Consider the following 19,244-nt stretch of genomic DNA (forward strand, 5'->3'; position numbering starts at 1 on the left):
GCATCCCTGAAGAGGTAAAACATAGCCGCTGACTTAAAGACGACCCTGATTTGTGACCAGCCAAAACGGGAAAGGCTCATTTGGGAAGGCACAAACACAATTGAGAGACTTTGTTGGTAATGTACAGAGGCAAAGTCGAGGTGTCAGAGTGAGCACACAAACCTCCAAACAATTCATCTACCCAACCCTGCAAGCACCACCTGCCCTGCATGTTACAGAGTCACAGTTCGCATATTGGACTTATCAGCCATTTCAGAACAAGTCGAATCAGCATGGAAGCAAGTCATCCTCGATCCCAAGGGGCTGCCTAAGGAGAAGGTATTCCCTGCATCTGCTGCCTTTGGTCTTCTAGGTAGCAGAGGTTGAGAGCTTGGAAAGTGCAGTTGAAGAAATCTTGCAAATTGATGTAGTGCATCCTGTCGATTGTACACACTGCAGCCATGGTGTAACAGTGGTGGAAAGAGTGAATGCTTAAGATGGTGGATGGAGTGCCAATCAAGCAGGTTGCTTTGACCTGAATGATGTTGAGCTTCTGGCACCAACCAGAGAGTACGATATACTAGGCCTAGTATTGTGCAATGAGATAGGATTAATTAATGACTTCATAGTGAAAGCACCCCTAGGTAGCAGTGATCGTAAAATGATTAAAAATAACATTCAGTTTGAGGGAGAGAAGAGTGGGCCCAAAACTAGTATTTTGAGGGCAATTATGAGGGCATGAAAACACAGCTAGCTAAAGTGAACTGGCAAATGAGGTTAAGGGATAGGTCGGAGATGCAGCGGCAGACATTTAAGGGGATATTTCAGAATGCACAGAATAGATACATTCCAGTGGGAAAGAAAAATTCCAAGGGAAAGATCCACCATCCATAGTTAACTAAAAAATTTGAGTTAGTATCAAAATTAAAGAAAAAGCGTATAACTGCGCAAAAGATGGGTGGCAGGTCAGAATATTGGATAGAATGTAAAAACAGCAAAGAATGAGTAAAAGAGTATGAGGGAAAGCTAGCTAGAAATGCAAAGACAGATAGCAAGGTCTTCTACAGATATTTAAATACAAAAGAGTTAACAAACTGAGCATTGGTCCTACAGAAAGCCAGTTTGGGGAATTAGTAATTGAAAATGTGGTGGTGGCAGATGAATTGAACCAGTATTGTGCATCCATCTTTACTATAGAGGTTACGTGTAATATCCCAGAAATAGCTGTAAATCACGAAATGGAAGGGAGGAAGGAGCTCAGGAAAATTACAACCACCAGGGAAGTGGTTTTGAGAAAATTGTTGGAGGTGCAGGCTGACAAATCCCTGGGTCCTGCTAGACTTCATCCTAAGGTCTTAAAAGGAGTGAATAATGCAATAGTTGATGCGTTGATTTTAATTTTCCAAAATTCCCTAGATTCGGGGAAGGTTCCATTGGATTGGAAAATAGCAAACGTTTCTCCTTTATTCAAAAAGGGAGACAGAAAGCAGGAAGCTACAGGCCAGTTAGCTCAACATCTGTCATTGGGAAAATGTTAGAAACTATTATTAAAGATGCTATTGCAGGGCACTTGAAAAAATTCAAGATAATCAGGCAGAGTCAACATGGATTTGAGAGACAGAAATCACGTTTAACCAATTTATTGGAGTTTTTTGAAGAAGTCACATGTGCTGTGGATAAAGGGGAACTGGTGGATGTATGTACTTAGATTTCCAGAAGTCATTTGTTAAGGTGCCACACCAAAGGTTATTATGAAAAATAAAAGCTCATGGCGTAGGAGGTAATATATTGGCATGGATAGAAAATTAGTTAGATAGGAAACAGAGGGTTGGCATGAATGGGTCTTTTTCTGGTTGGCAAGATGTAACGAGTGGTGTACCACAGGGGTCAGTGGTGAGGCCTCAACTTCTTACAGTTTATATAAATGAAGGCATTGAAAGCATTGTTGCTAAATTTGCTGATGACACAAAGAAATGTAGGATAGCAAGATATGAAGAGGACACAAGGAGGTTACAAAAGGATACAGATCAGTTAAGTGAGAGGGCAAAGGCCTGGCAAATGAAATGTGACGTGGGGAAGTGTGATATTGTCCATTTTGGCAGGTAAAATAAAAAGAAGCATATTATCTAAATAGTGAGAGATTGCAGAGCTCTGAGATGCAGAGGGTTCTAGGGGTCGGAGAGCATGAATCGCAAAAGGCTAGTATGCAGGTACAGCAAGTAATTAGGAAAGCCAATAGAATGTTATCATTTATTGTGAGGGGAATTGAATACAAAAGTAGTGAGGTTATGTTTCGGTAATGCAGGGCATTGGTGAGACCACATCCGGGGTACTGCGTATATTATTGGTCTCCTAATTTAAGGAAGGATGTAAATGCATTAGAAGCAGTTCAGAGAAGATTTACTAAACTAATACCTGGAGTGGGTGGATTGCCTCATGAGGAGTTCGGAAGAGAAGGAAGCGACTTGATTGAAAGATACAAGTTCTTGAGGGTCCTTCACAGGGTCAATGTGGAGAGGATGGTTCTTCCTGTGGGAGAATCTAGTACTAAGGGACCACTGTTTAAAAATAAGGGCTCATCCATTTAAGGCAGAGTTGAGGGCTGAGTGCCCTCAAAAGGCAGTGGAAGAAAAATCTTTAAATATTTTTAAGGCTTAGCTAGATAGATTCTTGATTACAAGCCATATCCTAGAGTGACTGCAATTCAAAGGATGATCCATCCTCAAGGGGGTGAGTTAGAGGTGTGAAAATAATAAACAATGGGTGGCACTCTCATAACTTCGGAATGAAACCAGTAAGTCTGGTAATATTGGAGCTGTCCCCTTTAGAACTATAAATTATTCATGTAATTTCCCCAGATCAAGGAAAGGTTGGAAAGCAACTGGCAAATAAGTCAAAGTCTTAAAGTATCCATATACTTTTCAGAACACAGGGCAAGTCTTGGAATGAAAGATAATTAGTTTGGATCTCTAATTGGGCCACCACAGGTGTGTCAGGTTGCCATGGGAATGGACTGCAAGGAGGCAGTCTTTTCTTTTGGGTTTTTTCTGTGTGCTTTTCTCACAGGCACAGTTAGTTTTACACCAGGAGCTGGAACAACTTGGAAATAGGCAGAGAAAGAAAGCTGCCAGGCGCTATAGATCACAAAGCAAGGAGGGAGTGAAGCCCATGCTGAAGTATCTACAATTGTGAGGTGCTTAAAGAGAGTTGGAGAGTCATCTGGTCAAATGCTAGCAGAAGACCCCAAGAAATCTCATGTCTTGAAGAATAGCAAGAACACTGAGGAGAATTCAAGTGAATTCCTGAGAGCTATGGCACATCTTGGTTTGGTCCCAGGAGACCCTCAAGATCCTGTAACATATATGGAACTCTTGGGTGGAATTTAAACAGAACAGGAAGTGCTCTGTTGAGATTTTGGGATTTAAAATCAAACTGTTTACAAAATATATTGGTTAAATTAGTAGTACTTGCTTTTTTTAAACTCTTATGCAGTAAAAATGTTTTGTTTAAAACATCTTGTAATATAATACTTTCAGTTAATAACTGGGAGTTCAAATTTCTTTTCAAAAGCTAATAGTCTCCCTTAAGATCATAACATTGTGCTTTTTCAATGAGGTAACAGAGAGGGTTGATAATGTGGTAGGTGTGGTGTATATGGACTTCCAAAAGATTTTTGATAAAGTTTCAGCAAACTTTGAACCTATGGAATAGAAGGGGCAATGACAGCATGGATCTGAAATTGGCTAAGAGAAAAGAAACAAAGAGTTGTGGTGAAAAATTGTTATTCAGACTGGAGGAAGCCACATTATGGTGTTCCCCAGGGGTTGATGCTAGGATCACCGTTTTTCTTTTAACTGGAAGTTGGTGTTAGGAAAGAGAGATAGTTTAAGTAAGTTATATTGGTATTTGTAGGAGTTAGTAATGAGTTTTAGCTTTTAAGTTTAAGTTTGATTTGTATTTCTGTTAGGAGCAGCATAGTGGCATGGTCGCTGGACTAGTAATCCAGAGAACCAGGGTAATACTCTGGGGCCCGGGTTCGATTCCACTATGGCAGATTAAATCTGGAATTGAAAGTCTAATGATGACCATGAAACTATTGTCGATTGCTGTAAAAACCTATCTGGTTCACTAATGTCCTTTAGGGAAAGAAATCTGCCATCCTTACCTGGCTTGGACTGCATGTGACTCCACAGCAATGTAGTTGACTCTTAAATGCCCTCTGAACAAGGGCAATTAGGGATGGGCAATAAACGCAATAAATCCCATGAATTAAAAAAAAATCCATGTGTTAAGAAAGGTCAAACTGAGTTTTACTTTACAAAGGTAGCATTTCTAATGAGGTTTGGAACTGTTGCAGATAAGGAAAACAATATTCTCCCTCCACCTGGACCCCTCCCTCTGGATTCTTACCTTCTCTCGATCTTTTCATTGAGAACTGTCGGCGCGACATTAGTCGTCTCAATTTCTCTGCTCCTCTCACCCACTCTAACCTGTCTCTCTCTGAACTTACTGCACTCCATTCTCTCAGGTCCAACCCTGACATTGTCATCAAACCCGCTGACAAGGGTGGTGCTGTTGTTGTCTGGCGCACTGACCTCTACCTCGCGGAGGCTGAGCGTCAACTCGCAGACACTTCCTCCTACCTCTCCCTGGACCATGACCCCACCACTGAACATCAAGCCATTGTTTCCAGGGCTGTCAGTGACCTCATCTCCTCTGGGGATCTCCCTCCACAGCTTCCAACCTGATAGTCGCCCAACCTCGGACGGCCCGCTTCTATCTCCTACCCAAAATCCACAAACAGAACTGCCCCGGTAGACCGATCGTCTCAGCTTACTCCTGCCCCACAGAACTAATTTCTCGTTATCTTGACTCCCTTCTCTCTCTCCTTGTCCAGTCCCTTCCCACCTACATCCGTGATTCCTCTGACACCTTACGTCAAATCAACAATTTCCAGTTCCCTGGCCCCAACCGCTTACTCTTCACCATGGACGTCCAATCCCTCTACACCTCCATCCCCCACCAGGATGATCTGAGGGCCCTTAGCTTCTTCCTCGAACAGAGGCCCGAACAATCCCCATCCACCACTACTCTCCTCCGTCTGGCTGAACTTGTTCTCACGCTGAACAATTTCTCCTTCAACTCCTCTCACTTCCTCCAAATAAAAGGTGTGGCTATGGGTACCCACATGGGCCCCAGCTATGCCTGTCTCTTTATGGGGTATGTGGAACATTCCTTGTTGCAGTCCTACTCCGGCCCCCTTCCACAACTCTTTCTCCGGTACATCGATGATTACTTCGGTGCCGCTTCATGCTCTCGTCAGGACTTGGAAAAATTTATTAATTTTGCTTCCAATCTCCACCCCTCCATCATTTTCACGTGGTCCATCTCTGACACTTCCCTTCCCTTCCTTGACCTCTCTGTCTCAATCTCTGGTGATAGACTGTCCACCAATATCCATTACAAACCCACCAACTCCCACAGCTATCTCGACTACAGCTCCTCACACCCTGCTTCTTGTAAGGACTCCATCCCATTTTCTCAGTTCCTTCGCCTCCGTCGCATCTGTTCCGATGATGCTACATTCAAAAACAGTTCCTCTGACATGTCCTCCTCCTTCCTTAACCGAGGTTTTCCACCCACAGTCGTTGACAGGGCCCTCAACCGTGTCCGGCCCATCTCCCGCGCATCCGCCCTCACGCCTTCTCCTCCCTCCCAGAAACATGATAGGGTCCCCCTTGTCCTCACTTATCACCCCACCAGCCTCCGCATTCAAAGGATCATCCTCCGCCATTTCCGCCAACTCCAGCATGATGCCACCACCAAACACATCTTCCCTTCACCCCCCTTATCGGCATTCCGTGGGGATCGCTTCCTCCGGACACCGTGGTCCACTCCTCCATCACCCCCTACTCCTCAACCCCCTCCTATGGCACCACCCCATGCCCACGCAAAAGATGCAACACCTGCCCCTTCACTTCCTCTCTCCTCACCGTCCAAGGACCCAAACACTCCTTTCAAGTGAAGCAGCATTTCACTTGCATTTCCCCCAACTTAGTCTACTGCATTCGTTGCTCCCAATGTGGTCTCCTCTACATTGGAGAGACCAAACGTAAACTGGGCGACCGCTTTGCAGAACACCTGCGGTCTGTCCGCAAGAATGACCCAAACCTCCCTGTCGCTTGCCATTTCAACACTCCACCCTGCTCTCTTGCCCACATGTCTGTCCTTGGCTTGCTGCATTGTTCCAGTGAAGCCCAACGCAAACTGGAGGAACAACACCTCATCTCCTGACTAGGGACTTTACAGCCTTCCGGACTGAATATTGAATTCAACAACTTTAGGTCGTAAGCTCCCTCCCCCATCCCCACCCCCTTTCTGTTTCCCCCTTCCCTTTTTTTTCCAATAAATTATAAAGATTTTCCTTTTCCCACCTATTTCCATTATATAAAAAAAACCCACTAGAGCTATACCTTGAGTGCCCTACCATCCATTCTTAATTAGCACATTCGTTTAGATAATATCACCAACTTTAATTTTAACACCTATGTGTTCTATTGTACTATTGTCGTTGACATCTTTTGATGATCTGCTTCTATCACTGCTTGTTTGTCCCTACAACCACACCGCACCGCCCCCCCCACCTCTTTGTCTCTCTATCTCTCCGCCCCCCACACACACACCTTAAACCAGCTTATATTTCAACTCTTTCTTGGACTCGAACGCAAGTTCTGTCGAAGGGTCATGAGGACTCGAAACGTCAACTCTTTTCTTCTCCGCCGATGCTGCCAGACCTGCTGAGTTTTTCCAGGTAATTCTGTTTTTGTTTAAGAGTAGGAGAATTCTAGCAACAGGGGTCCAGAGAGGCAGGTGTCCCTCCACAGATATATATATAAAAGCTAGAAACAGCAGTTTGATTTTGGAAGCTGTTTGAGTTCAGTTGATTTTGAAAGTAGTTGCCAGGAGAGACTGGGGCAAAGGTGACTGATGGCAAGTCCCAAGCTAAAGAAAAGACCCCAAAATCCAGGGGAGTGGAACAGGGGAAAGTCGCAAGAAGAGCTTCAAGTCAAAGGGAGGACAGAAACCTGGAAAAGGTCCTGTTAAGTGAAGTTAAGAGTGAGCGGCAGAGAGAAAGGCTCCAAGTTTCAGATTTAAAGAGACAAAAGAAGATTTAAAGTGAGAACAGCTTGCAAAAGGTAAGAAAATCCAAAGAGTTGGCTAAAGGCCTGTTACTCTTTGCTATGGGCATGTGAAGCGGTGTACCATTGGCAGCTGAGTCAGTGAGAGAGAGTGCGTGGGAGACACATGAATGCACATGGTGACACATGAAAGAGGAACATCGGAAGGAGAGTTCAAAATCCTGGAGGTGAACCCTTGCGGAAGGCATCTGAGAGAAAGCGTCAGTTTGGGAAAAGCTTCCAAGGCGAGTTCTTGGTGAGTGGAGATTGGGAGCCGTCGTGTGAAAGACAGAGCTCAGTGAGACTGGTTGGCTCACAGTGTGACAAGTGTCTGGGGGGAGTTGAGAAGAGGTCCATAGCATCTGGTTGCGGTGCCATCTGACACTCGGTTTCAGAGTGTGGTGTGTCTGATGGGTTTACATGGATTGTGTACTTACTGTGAACATTAAAGTGTAAGATAGCTTTTGTAACTTGTATTATCCTTACAAATTTATAAAGATATAGTTGTGGGTGAATGAGTATTGTAATATAGTTCATCTTTTCTTGTTTAATAAATATTTAATCTTTTGTTAAAAGTTCATTATAGCTGACGTCCGTGACTCTGTTCAGTAGCCCCCTTCCACATATCTAAACAAGCAAATAAAAGTTAGGATCTATCAAGCTGGGTTCCACCCTGGGATCAGGCTCGTCCAGGGTAGTCTCAGTGTAACACTTGGATACTCAGGGCACAACTTCAAAATTTGCAGCTGACATAAAACTTGGAAGCATTCTGAACTATGAGGAGCATAGTGAAAGACATCAAAGGGTATGGGCAGGCTGGTAGAGTGGCAGACATATGGCAGATGAGATTTATGTCAAGAAGTGCAAAGTGATACATGTTGATAGGATGAATTGTTACAATTCTGATTAAGTGTTAAGATTGTATCTTTTGGTTCATAAGATTACTATATTTTAGGGCTATAGCTTTAAATGTAGGGGAGATGAAAGAGGTCATGTGACCTGTTCTGGAGTCTGCCTGACAATAAGCCTGGGTAGTCTAATTGTTAGAGATCCAAGGAAGACTCATTGTTTTATTGAGAAGGAGGTGCAACGAATTTACTCTCGAGGACAATAACAGCAGTTTCTAAGTCTACAATGAGTAGACCCTGAGTCTTCCAAAATCCCAGAACGGTGTTAAAGGTATTAAGTGTAAAACAGTTGTTCTGTAAACTTTCTTTCTGAGATGTAAGGAAGTTGGGATCAAGGATAGTTCCATTTCCATTGGAAAGGGCAGAGGAAGCCATTTGGAGCTCAGGTTATAAGCTTCACTATCAGTCCATGAAATCACAGACAGGCTGTGTTGTAGTTTTGTCTTATATAGTCTACAGCCAACTTGAGAGGTAGGAAGCAAAAGATAGAATCAGCCAGGACTGTATCTTAAGCAGAGAAAATATTGACTCTATCCAATTGCCATGCAGAACGTGGGTGGGAGCTTATTCTTAGTTTGAAGACTGAGTTCATGAAGAGTTAAAGGAGACTAGAAGATTTGCCTAGCTGGAGTTAGAGGAAGAAATCTACAATGTAAGCCTCACAGTGAGAGATGGTTCTGGGATTAAAAGTCAGCAGGTTGGGCAAGTAAAAAAGAAGCAATCTATTGGAAGCTGGGAGTAATCGTGAACTGTTACCAATAAGAAATAGAATTCCATGGAGAGCAAAATGCGTAATAAGTATTAAGGAACCATGTATTTCCATAGTTTAAAGTATAAGTTGCCTACAAAAGAAAATAGTGTTTAGTCAATAATGTTTTTGAGTCATGTGATACAGTAATATTTTTAAAACAATAAATCTTGGTGTGCTATTCTTTCAGCTGTTAACTGGAAGTTTAAATTTCCCTTTAAAAGTTAACAGTCTCTACAGAGGTTGTAACAGAATGAGGAAAGGCTACATAAAATTAAAGATACAATTTTAAAGGCGATGAAGGAGCAGAGAGACCTGGGGGTATATGTGCACAAATTATTGAAGTTGGCAGGGCAGGTTCAGGAAGCAGTTAAAAGACCATATGAAATCCTGGCCTTTATAATTAGAGACACAGTACAAAAGCAAGAAAATCATGGCTAACCATTATAAAACATTAGTCTGCCTCAGTTAGAGAATTGTGTCCAATTATGGGCACCACATTTTAGGAAGCTTTAGAGAGGGTGAAGAAAAGATTTACAACAATGGATTTAGGAATGAAGGACCTACCTTTTATTCATTCATGGGATGTGGGCGTCGTTGGCTAGGCCAGCATTTATTGCCCATCACCATTTATCCTCAAGAATGTGGTGGTGAGCTGTCTTCTACAACCGTTGCAGCCCAGTGGTGTAGGTACACCCACAGTGCTGTTAGGGAGAGTGTTTCAGGATTTTCACCCAGCGACAGTGAAAGGATGGCAGTGAGTTGCTTGGGGGGTGGGGCGGGAGCTTCCAGGTGGTGGTGCTCCCATGTGTCTGCTGTCCTTGTCATTCTAGATGATAGCAGTTGTGGGTTTGGAAGGTACTGCCTAAGGAGTCTTGCTGCAGTGCATCTTGTAGATGGTACACACTGCTGCCACTGTGTATCAGTGGTGGAGAGGGTGGATGTGGATGGGGTGCCAATCAAGCGGGCTACTTTGTTCTGGATGGTGTCGAGCTTTTGGAGCCACGTTCATCCAGGCATTTCAGAGGGCATTTAAGAGCCAACCACACAGCTGTGGATCTGGAGTCGCATATAGGCCAGGCCAGGTAAGGATGGCAGGTTTCCATCCCTAAAGGAAGGACATTAATGAACCAGATGGGTTTTTCCCAACAACAATGGTTTCATGGTTGTCATTAGACTTTTAGTTCCAGATGTTTACTGAATTCAAATTCCACCATCTGCCATGGTGGGATTCAAACCTAGGTCCCCAGAGCATTACTGGGTTACTAGTCCAGTGACAATACCACAACGCCATCGCCTACCGAGCTAGATTGGAGAAACTGGAGTTTTTTCTTTAGAGAAGGGAAGTTTGAGTGGAGATTTTCTAGGGGTGAACAAAATCATCTTGGGACTAGGTAGAGTAAACAGAGAGGAACTGCTACAATTGGAAGAAGGGTTGAAAACCAGAGGGAACAGGTTTGAAGTGACTGACAAAAGTACTAAAGGTAACATGAGGAAAAACGCAGCAAGTGGTTACGAACTGGAATGCACTGCCTGAAAGGGTGATGGAGGTAGATTCAATTGTGGCTTTTAGAAGGAAATTGAATAAGCACCTGAAGTAAAAAGAAAATTGCAGGGCTACAGACAGATGACTGGGACTAGCTAAATTGTTCTTGCAAAAGGACTCCTTCTGTGTTGCCATCATTTTAAGATTCTACAAATATAAAACCTACAGACTCACCAAGTCTCAGGCACTGCCGCATTAAGCCTCCAGATGACATGTTTTTTTCTGCTTCAATCTCACTGAAATTGAGAGAGCTCGAGAAAACCAGGACATCAACCATGGCCATCAGCCTGTTTAAGAATGTTACTGCTGTCTCTGTTGACATGCCCTGGGTCGCCTCAATGTTTTCCAGCTCAGGCTTTAAAAAAAACAGGCAGCACACATGTAATGCTATCACAAACCTTTTCCTTAGAACATTATACTGGTTTTTTTTTTACATACTGTTGAAAATTAATTCAGAAAAATATTGTAGCTGATTAAGTTTGAATTTTCAGCTTATTTACCAAAAAAAACTGATGGCAGCATCTTATAAGGTTCTAATATAATAGATAGCTTCTCATGCTATCATAAACTATGAGAGTAAAGTTGAACACTTCAATTATTTTATCTTAGGTAAAATATATATGCAGCATATATAATTTTTTTAACTTACGAGTGACTTGCCCGGGCTGTGGAGTCTCCCACTGTCCACTGGGGCTCTGGAATCCACTGTGTTGGTCTTTTGGAGATAGCAGCAGTTTTTAATAACAAGTGAGAGGAAAAGTGGGTATAACAGAGTTTATAAGGAAATCTGTACATATACAGAAAGGGCCAGTGATACAGAAAATTGCTTTAAAGCAGGATACTAGAAAATTATATATGCTGTATATGTTTAAGTGCAATTTGCATCACTGTAGTTTTCCAACATTTCCTATGGATATATACTTTATTAGAAGTACTCAAACTAATTTCAGGATACCTTCTGAAAGTTCAAGCTGTTAAATTTAAATTTAAAAAACATGTTTGAAATATTCTGAGAATCAAAGTAAAGTTCTTCAAATTCAGGGAGTGTACGCTCTTATTGTTGTTCAGACATTAAGCCTAAGAGAATAATGGTTAAGTGTCAGTTAGTTTCATAAACATTGCAAAGTCAACTAGTTATAGGCCTGTGTTATAAAAATTTAATACAACTAAACATTTCCCAATTTGAGGACAATGCAGTCCACTTTTTTTCCAAGTTGATAGCACCTTAGTAATATCAATTTTAATTTGGGTGATGTGTCACCAATTATCATTTGAGCTAACCTTTAGAGCATTCTTTTGGCTGCGCACACCTAATTACCTTATGCACCTCATTTAAATGCCTCTCGCAACACTCAACATTCTCAGCTCCTAAATGATATTTATGCACTAACCAATTCTTGGAATTTTCATTTTGCATATCATAACTAAATATATTCAGATACTATTGGCATTGCAACCTTTTAAAAAAAATTGCATCAACAGTTATGAGAGAATATATTGGTCATCTATGTGAATAACATCTCAACAATCAATATTTTGCAGGATATGAAACATTTACAAATAGTGCATATTTTTAAACTAGCAAACACGTTGCGAGTGGATTTCCATGGAGGTTCTCCCACCTGTCTGCTATTTCAGCAGGAATTTCCTCAGAAGTTTCAGCAAAATATTTACACTGATATCAGGAGTTTCCATGACTCACCTGCTGAAGTTAGTGGACAATTAGGAGAACCCCTTTTTGTCTCCAATATTTTCATTATGTCTATTCATTATTCTAAGTAAATTATCAGCTTCAGGTATTGAAAGTCAGAGTGCTCCATTGTAACAAATTACTAACTTGCTCTTGGAGATTATAGGAATGACTTACAATTAATGCTTTTTACAAAAATCATTAAGTAAAACTGAGCCATTATCCATTCCTACATTAAGTCATTATACAGAAAATATAATAATTTTCAAATAAATCAAACTCAAAAAGTAGAAATACTAACCTTAGAACTCTGGGTATTCAATATGCAAAAATATAACACAAAAAGAAAAGGTTAAGAATTAATAAAGAGAAAGAAAAATAATACATCAATTAAATCTTAATATGATAATTTCTTATGTAAATGCAGCCTTAAAAACGCAACTAAATATCAGTAATAAAAGAAAGGATATGGGTCATGCATTTAATAACTGAATTACTGATTTCTAACATGCTTGGACCAGTCCTTTACTAACATTTATCCAAAGAACTTTTAATCAGATGGCAAATTCAATGTTAATAATTTTGTTAGATGGTTTTCCAAAAGACAAAAGTAATTTAAATTATTTCAAATGCTGAAAAATGACCGGAAATAAAATTATTTCTATTCTGCAACTTATATTTGTTCAACATTGTTCAGAAAACTCAACACTACCATTTGCTACTGGAATACCACAAAGATCAAAAAGGAATTGTGCATAAAACATAATCAGAATTCAATACCTGGCACAGGGTTTTAAATCAAAAATAAATGTACGGGAATGATAAGGAAGATTTTCCATTCCAATGCAACATGGAGTGATGACTGTGTGCACCAACCACGGGCAGGAAGCTTGATGGAGAATGCAAACTTTCTAACTGAGTGGTATTGGTAGCTCAGGAAATGTGCATTTCTGGAGTACACAAGTTTTGATAAAGGTCGGAAAAGTTTGCAGGTTCAGCTATGACTTTCTTCCCTCGTATTTTTCAGTAGTTGCAATCAAATGCATTTTCATCACTTGAAACAAAAACACATGTGCTTTCATCTTACTTCCAAACTTGGATTCTTAAAGATATACACCCCTTTTGCAAGTGACAATTAAGTCATTTGGTTTTGCTGCCTTTTTTTGTAATTTATGGCTAATTTTTCCTATTTTCCCCACCATTATCTCATATCATTCCAGAACATGCCCTCAATGAAAATAGCTCTCTCCACAAACAAATGAATACTTCACCCGGGAATCCCTTTTGCATTAAGGGAGTTAGTTGATGAGGAAGAGCCATTCTACAGGTATGAGCAGAGGCAGATGTGCCTGTATTGGAGGCGGTCTAAGCAGACTACTATTGTACAAAGAGGCAAGTGTACAGATATAGTTAACCTGGGCACATCCAAAGAGCTCTGTTTTCATTGCATATACTTTATCAGGAACTCAAAAGTCATGGAAGTCTTCTGTCCATTGCAGTCAGACCTCCAAATTTTGCCCATGACAGGAATAGCTTTACCTTTGGCAGTAAAACCCATTATTGCTTTGAAAATCCTTGATACTGGTTGCTTTCAAGCTGCCTCAAGTGACATCTGTTATCTCAATTAATCTACAGAGAAGTGCTGCATTCAACAGGCACTGATAATTTGTCTGCCGGGTCGTAAGACATCAGAATCTTTCCAAATAAATCAACTAAGAGAGGGGTATTCACTCTTACACTGCAACTGGGTTTCTAAAAGTTATTGGTGGAACCCATGTGAACCTAACAGTTTCTTTGCTATGGTATGTATCGATAAGCAAAGGGTTCCAATTTATCAATTCTCAAGTAATATGTGGCCATAGGAACATGAAATAGGGAGACTCCTGGCACCATGGAAGCTGCCATTATACATTAATGCTAAGTCAGTCAAAATCAAGATGCACACAGAGAAATAGTTCAGTAGGGTGATTATGGGCTTTTGGGATGTTTTGGTTAGTAAGATAGATGGTCTGAAGGGAAAAATTGAAAAGACTAATAGTTTGCACACTAATATAAGTTGCATACTGGATTGGATCTGTCCTAAAAAAGCCATTATAGGAGAACGACCAGGAAATTTGAAGATTAAGGAGACAGTTCAGTCATCTCTGGATAGTAGTCAGTCATTTTCAATTACTCAGAAAGAAGGGTCAGTTGTTTTGATAATTCTATGGAGTGTCACGAAAAGCTGATTATAGCCACTAATAACTCATGGGCGTATTGAACTTTTTAAGGAATACGTGTTTGTTTTTAAAGAAATACAAGCAAGAACACTGAGCAAAAGATGGCTGATAATGCAAAATGACCACTTTCTGAAAAAATTCGTATGTGGATTATGCTGACAGACCTGTCCTGAGAGAACATGGAATGTCGCAACTGAAAAGGTGTCATGACCTTCTTCAACCAGAGACACTTAAAAGGGAGATAGGAAAGATGCAAAACACTGAACTTTAATCTCCTGTGGTTGCAGAGACAAAAGAGTGATGATCATGTTTCAGCAGGCATAAAATCCTTCTCCTGTTGATTCATATCTAAGAATGTGTAAAATGGTCAGAGATCAAAGAAAACAGACTCTGCGCGCAAGACATGGTTTTTTTTCCCTTACAGGAATGCACAGGGAAAAATGGGTTAAAAAGCCAGCTGCAGAGCAGTGTGAGAGTGCTGTGTGTGTGACAGCAACAAGACGACCGACTAGTCACAAAAATACCTGGAAAAACTCAGCAGGTCTGGCAGCATCCGTGGAGAGGAGCACAGTTAATGTTTCAACAGAACTAAGTAAAAATAGAAAAGAGGGTGAAATATAAGTTGGTTTAATGGCGGGGGACAAGAAGAGCTGGATAGAGGGCCAGTGATAGGTGGAGATAACCAAAAGATGTCACAGACAAAAGGACAAAGAGATGTTGAAGGTGGTGATATTATCTAAAGGAATGTGCTAATTAAGGGTAGAAAGCAGGACGAGCAAGGTACGGATAGCCCTGGTGGGGGGTGGGGTGGGGGGAAGGGATTGAAATAGGCTAAAAGGTAGAGATAAAACAATGCATGGAAATACATTTAAAAATAATGTAAATAGGTAGGAAAAGAAAAATCTATATAAATTATGGGAAAAAACAAAAAGGAGGGGGAAAATCAGAAAGGGGGTGGGGATGGAGGAGAGAGTTCATGATCTAAAATTGTTGAACTCAATATTCAGTCCGGAAGGCTGTAAAGTGCCTAGACGGAAGATGAGGTGCTATTCCTCCAGTTTACATTGAGCTTCACTGGAACAATGCAGCAAACCAAGGATGGACATGTGGGCATGAGAGCAGGGTGGAGTGTTGAAATGGCAAGCAACATGGAGGACTGGGTAATACTTGCAGACAGACCGAAGGTGTTCTGCAAGGCGGTCACCCAGTCTGCGTTTGGTCTCTCCAATATAGAGGAAACCGCATTGGGAGCAATGAATGCAGAAGACTAAGTTGAGGGAAGTGCAAGTGAAATGCTGCTTCACTTGAAAGGAGTGTTTGGGCCCTTGGATGGTGAGGAGAGGGGAAGCAAAGGGGCAGGTGTTGCACCTTCTGCGGTTGCATGGGAAGGTGCTGTGGGAGGGAGTTGAGGTGTAAGGGGTGATGGAGGAGTGGACCAGGGTGTCCCGGAGGGAGCGATCCCTGTGGAATGCTGCCAGGGGGGGTGAAGGGAAGATGTGTTTGGTGGTGGCATCATGCTGGAGTTGACGGAAATGGCAGAGGATGATCCTTTGAATGCGGAGGCTGGTGGGGTGATAATTGAGGACAAAGGGGACCTTATCGTATTTCTGGGAAGGAGAGCAAGGTGTGAGGGCGGACGTGTGGGAGATGGGCCAGACACAGTTGAGGGCCCTGTCAACGACCTCGGTTAAGGAAGGAGGAGGACATGTCAGAGGAACTGTTTCTGAATGTAGCATCATCAGAACAGATGCGACGGAGGCGAAGGAACTGAGAGAATGGGATGGAAACCTTACAGGAAGCGGTGTTTGAGGAGCTGTAGTCGAGGTGGCTGTGGAAGTTGGTAGGCTTGTAATGGATATTGGTGGACAGTCTATCACCAGAAATTGAGACAGAGAGGTCAAGGAAGGGAAAGGAAGTGTCAGAGATGGACCATGTGAAAATGATGGAGGGGTGGAAATTGGAAGCAAAATTAATAAGTTTTTCCAGGTCCAGACAAGAACATGAAGCAGCACCGCAGTAATCTTCAATGTACAGGAGAAAGAGTTGAGGGAGGGGGTCAGAGTAGGACTGGAACAAGGAATGTTCCACATCCCCCATAAAGAGACGGGCATAGCTGGGGCCCATGCGGGTACCCATAGCCACATCTTTTATTTGGAGGAAGTGAGAGGAGTTAAAGGAGAAATTGTTCAGCGTGAGAACAAGTTCAGCCAGACGGAGGAGAGTAGTGGTGGATGGGGATTGTTTGGCCCTCTGTTCGAGGAAGAAGCAGTGAGCCATCAGACCATCCCGGTGGAGTATGGAGGTGTAGAGGGATTGGATGTCCATGGTGAAGAGGAGGCGGTTGGGGTCAGGGAACTGGAAATTGTTGATATAATGTAGGGTGTCAGAGGAATCATGGATGTAGGTGGGAAGGGACTGAACATTCCTTGTTCCAGTCCTCCTCTGGCCCCCTCCCACAACTCTTTCTCTGGTACATTGATGATTACTTCGGTGCTGCTCCATCTCCCACACTTCCCTTCCCTTCCTTGACCTCTCTGTCTCAATTTCTGGTGATAGACTGTCCACCAATATCCATTACAAGCCTACTGAACTCCCACAGCTACCTTGACTACAGCTCCTCACATCCCCCTTCCTGTAAGGACTCCATCCCATTCTCTCAGTTCCTTTGCCTCCGGCGCATCTGTTCTGACGATGCCACTTTCAAAAATAGTTCCTCTGACATGTCCTCCTTCTTCCTTAACCGAGGTTTTCCACCCACGGTCGTTGACAGGGCCCTCAACCGTGTCCGGCCCATCTCCCGCGCATCCACCCTCACACCTTCTTCTCCCTCCCAGAAACATGATAAGGTCCCCCTTGTCCTCACTTATCACCCCATCAGCCTCCGCATTCAAAGGATCATCCTCCGCCATTTCCGCCAACTCCAGCATGATGCCACCACCAAACACATCTTCCCTTTGCCCACCCCCCCTCCCCCCCAGCAGCATTCCGTAGGGATCGTTCCCTCCGGGACACCCTGGCCCATTCCTGCATCACCCCCTACACCTCAACCCCCTCCCACAGCACCTTCCCATGCAACAGCAGAAGGTGCAACACCTGCTCCTTTACTTCCCCTCTTCTCACCATCCAAAGGCCCAAACACTCCTTTCAAGTGAAGCAGCAACTGTGACCTAACCAATTCTGAAACTACCAAAGTCAGCTTTACCGAAATCACCCAACTTAACGACCACAACATATCACCATCTACGCCTCATGAGCAAGCTGATTCGTAGTTTTTTTTAACTTCTCGTTTCTGGTGCGCGTGTTTGTGTGTGTGTATTTTTAATCAGGTTTTTAGTAACTAATAAACTTACCCTTTCTTGGACTCAAGAAAGCCTGGTTAAAATGGCTACTTCTAAAACGCAAATGTATTTGGACTGGGAAAAGGTATCCATGAGGGAAGGGGTCCCTTTTAAATTAACCCTCTTGCGGCCAACCGAGGCGGATGAATAAAGAAGGGGACCCAACTCATTCCTCCTCCCCTGGAGCATAACAAAACTGGAGTCCCGTTCAGGAAGTTAACAAATTGGGGGACTTTGCCCAGGGATTGGTCGTAACAGGCATCATGGAATAAGGCAGAAATCTTTAGGTTTGTAGATAAATGAGTTGCTTTCTTTCAGGAAGGGTGTAGTTCATCTGAATCAGTTGAGCACTTAAAATTACTTACTCAGAATACAGAAATTGGCAATGCGAAGTTGTGAGAGGGAAGACCAAAGTTCATAATCTTTGTCGCTCTATTGGGACTTAAGAGGCAGGGCATCTGAACGTTGCAGTAACAATTTAAAAATAATTCACTACATGAGTCAAGATAGCTTACAATGGATGAGCCTTAAGATATTTTCCTGCTAATGCTGGGAACAAACATTAGAAATAAAATGCTTATGTTACGGATATATGTTTCCATAAAGAATTTAGATGTCATTGGTATCTCTGAAATCTGTCTGAGAAACAGTGATGAACAGAAGTGCAGTTCTCTTCCATTTAAACTTGCCTACCCACATTCACAGCAAGGTCAAAGCCAAGCTTACATCCAAAGATCTATTGGCTTGATCATCGGCAGGTTTTCTCCAACTACTTCCTCATATTCCTTACACCTACATACCCTGCCCTCATATAACCCACTTGCAATCCCCTTGCAAGCCTACCTTGTGCTTACAATTGTACACTCAAACAAAATACCTAGGTTTTGGCCCACCATCCACCATTATGTTAGCCTTCTACCTACCATAATACCAATGCAACTGTAAAATTACTAAATTTAATTTAGTAATTTAAATTACTGAATTTAGTAATAACTCAGTCAGTTGATAGTACAGAACTTGAGTAATGCTGAAAAAAGAGTCAAATCTAAGCTTTTCGATTTTAAGATTGTCTTTGAATTTTGTCTTGCACTTGTAAAGAACATATCTTTTTATTTCTGTTGGACTGTGGATTAAAATTACAATGCCTGCAGGCTGAAGAACATGTCTACTGGAACAGTGTGAGGGATATACATATAATGTTGCTGTCCTGGAACAGAGTGTGCCCTGAAAGATAGGATGGTGTTGAGGAGGAGTCTGGTCTAATGGAGAACTGCCTGACAACAACGTTTTAATTGGCTGCTGACCAGGGTTTGTGTGAGAGCAGTGCAGCAGAATAATTCCTAGCCTGAAAGGAAAAAGACCTAAAACCTCTCTCTCCTGTGTGTAAGATTCCAGTAATTCTACAATAATAGCTAGCTGGATTTTTCTCCTCATATCTCAATAACCTGCTCTCTCTCTGAAAACCCCCATCAAGAGACAAAGGGGAAAATCACTGTTAGAGACATTGAAAGGCAAGAGCTCAACCAGTGAACTAAAGACTGAAAGTGCTGAAAGACCACCTTGTTTCATTAACAAAGAACTGAAAGGGATTTGGAAGACATTGATCAAAATCAACCCATCGAATCCTATACTCCGGGA

At 42.2% G+C, this 19,244-nt stretch overlaps 1 protein-coding gene across 2 annotated transcripts in view; it reads right to left on the minus strand.

Moving 5' to 3' along the window:
• The window catches only part of nbeaa (neurobeachin a), a 1,069,212-nt gene that overhangs the window by 753,606 nt on the left and 296,362 nt on the right, over positions 1–19,244 (minus strand). For both annotated transcript variants that reach the window (XM_041199054.1, XM_041199053.1), the window contains exons 25-26: positions 12,351–12,359; positions 10,534–10,714 (exon numbers count right to left, since the gene is read on the minus strand). In XM_041199054.1, coding sequence (XP_041054988.1) covers positions 10,534–10,714; positions 12,351–12,359 — 190 coding nt within the window. The remainder of the gene's footprint in view (positions 1–10,533; positions 10,715–12,350; positions 12,360–19,244) is intronic.

This window comes from Carcharodon carcharias, chromosome 11, assembly GCF_017639515.1.
Source record: "Carcharodon carcharias isolate sCarCar2 chromosome 11, sCarCar2.pri, whole genome shotgun sequence".
Taxonomy (NCBI): Eukaryota; Metazoa; Chordata; class Chondrichthyes; order Lamniformes; family Lamnidae; genus Carcharodon; species Carcharodon carcharias.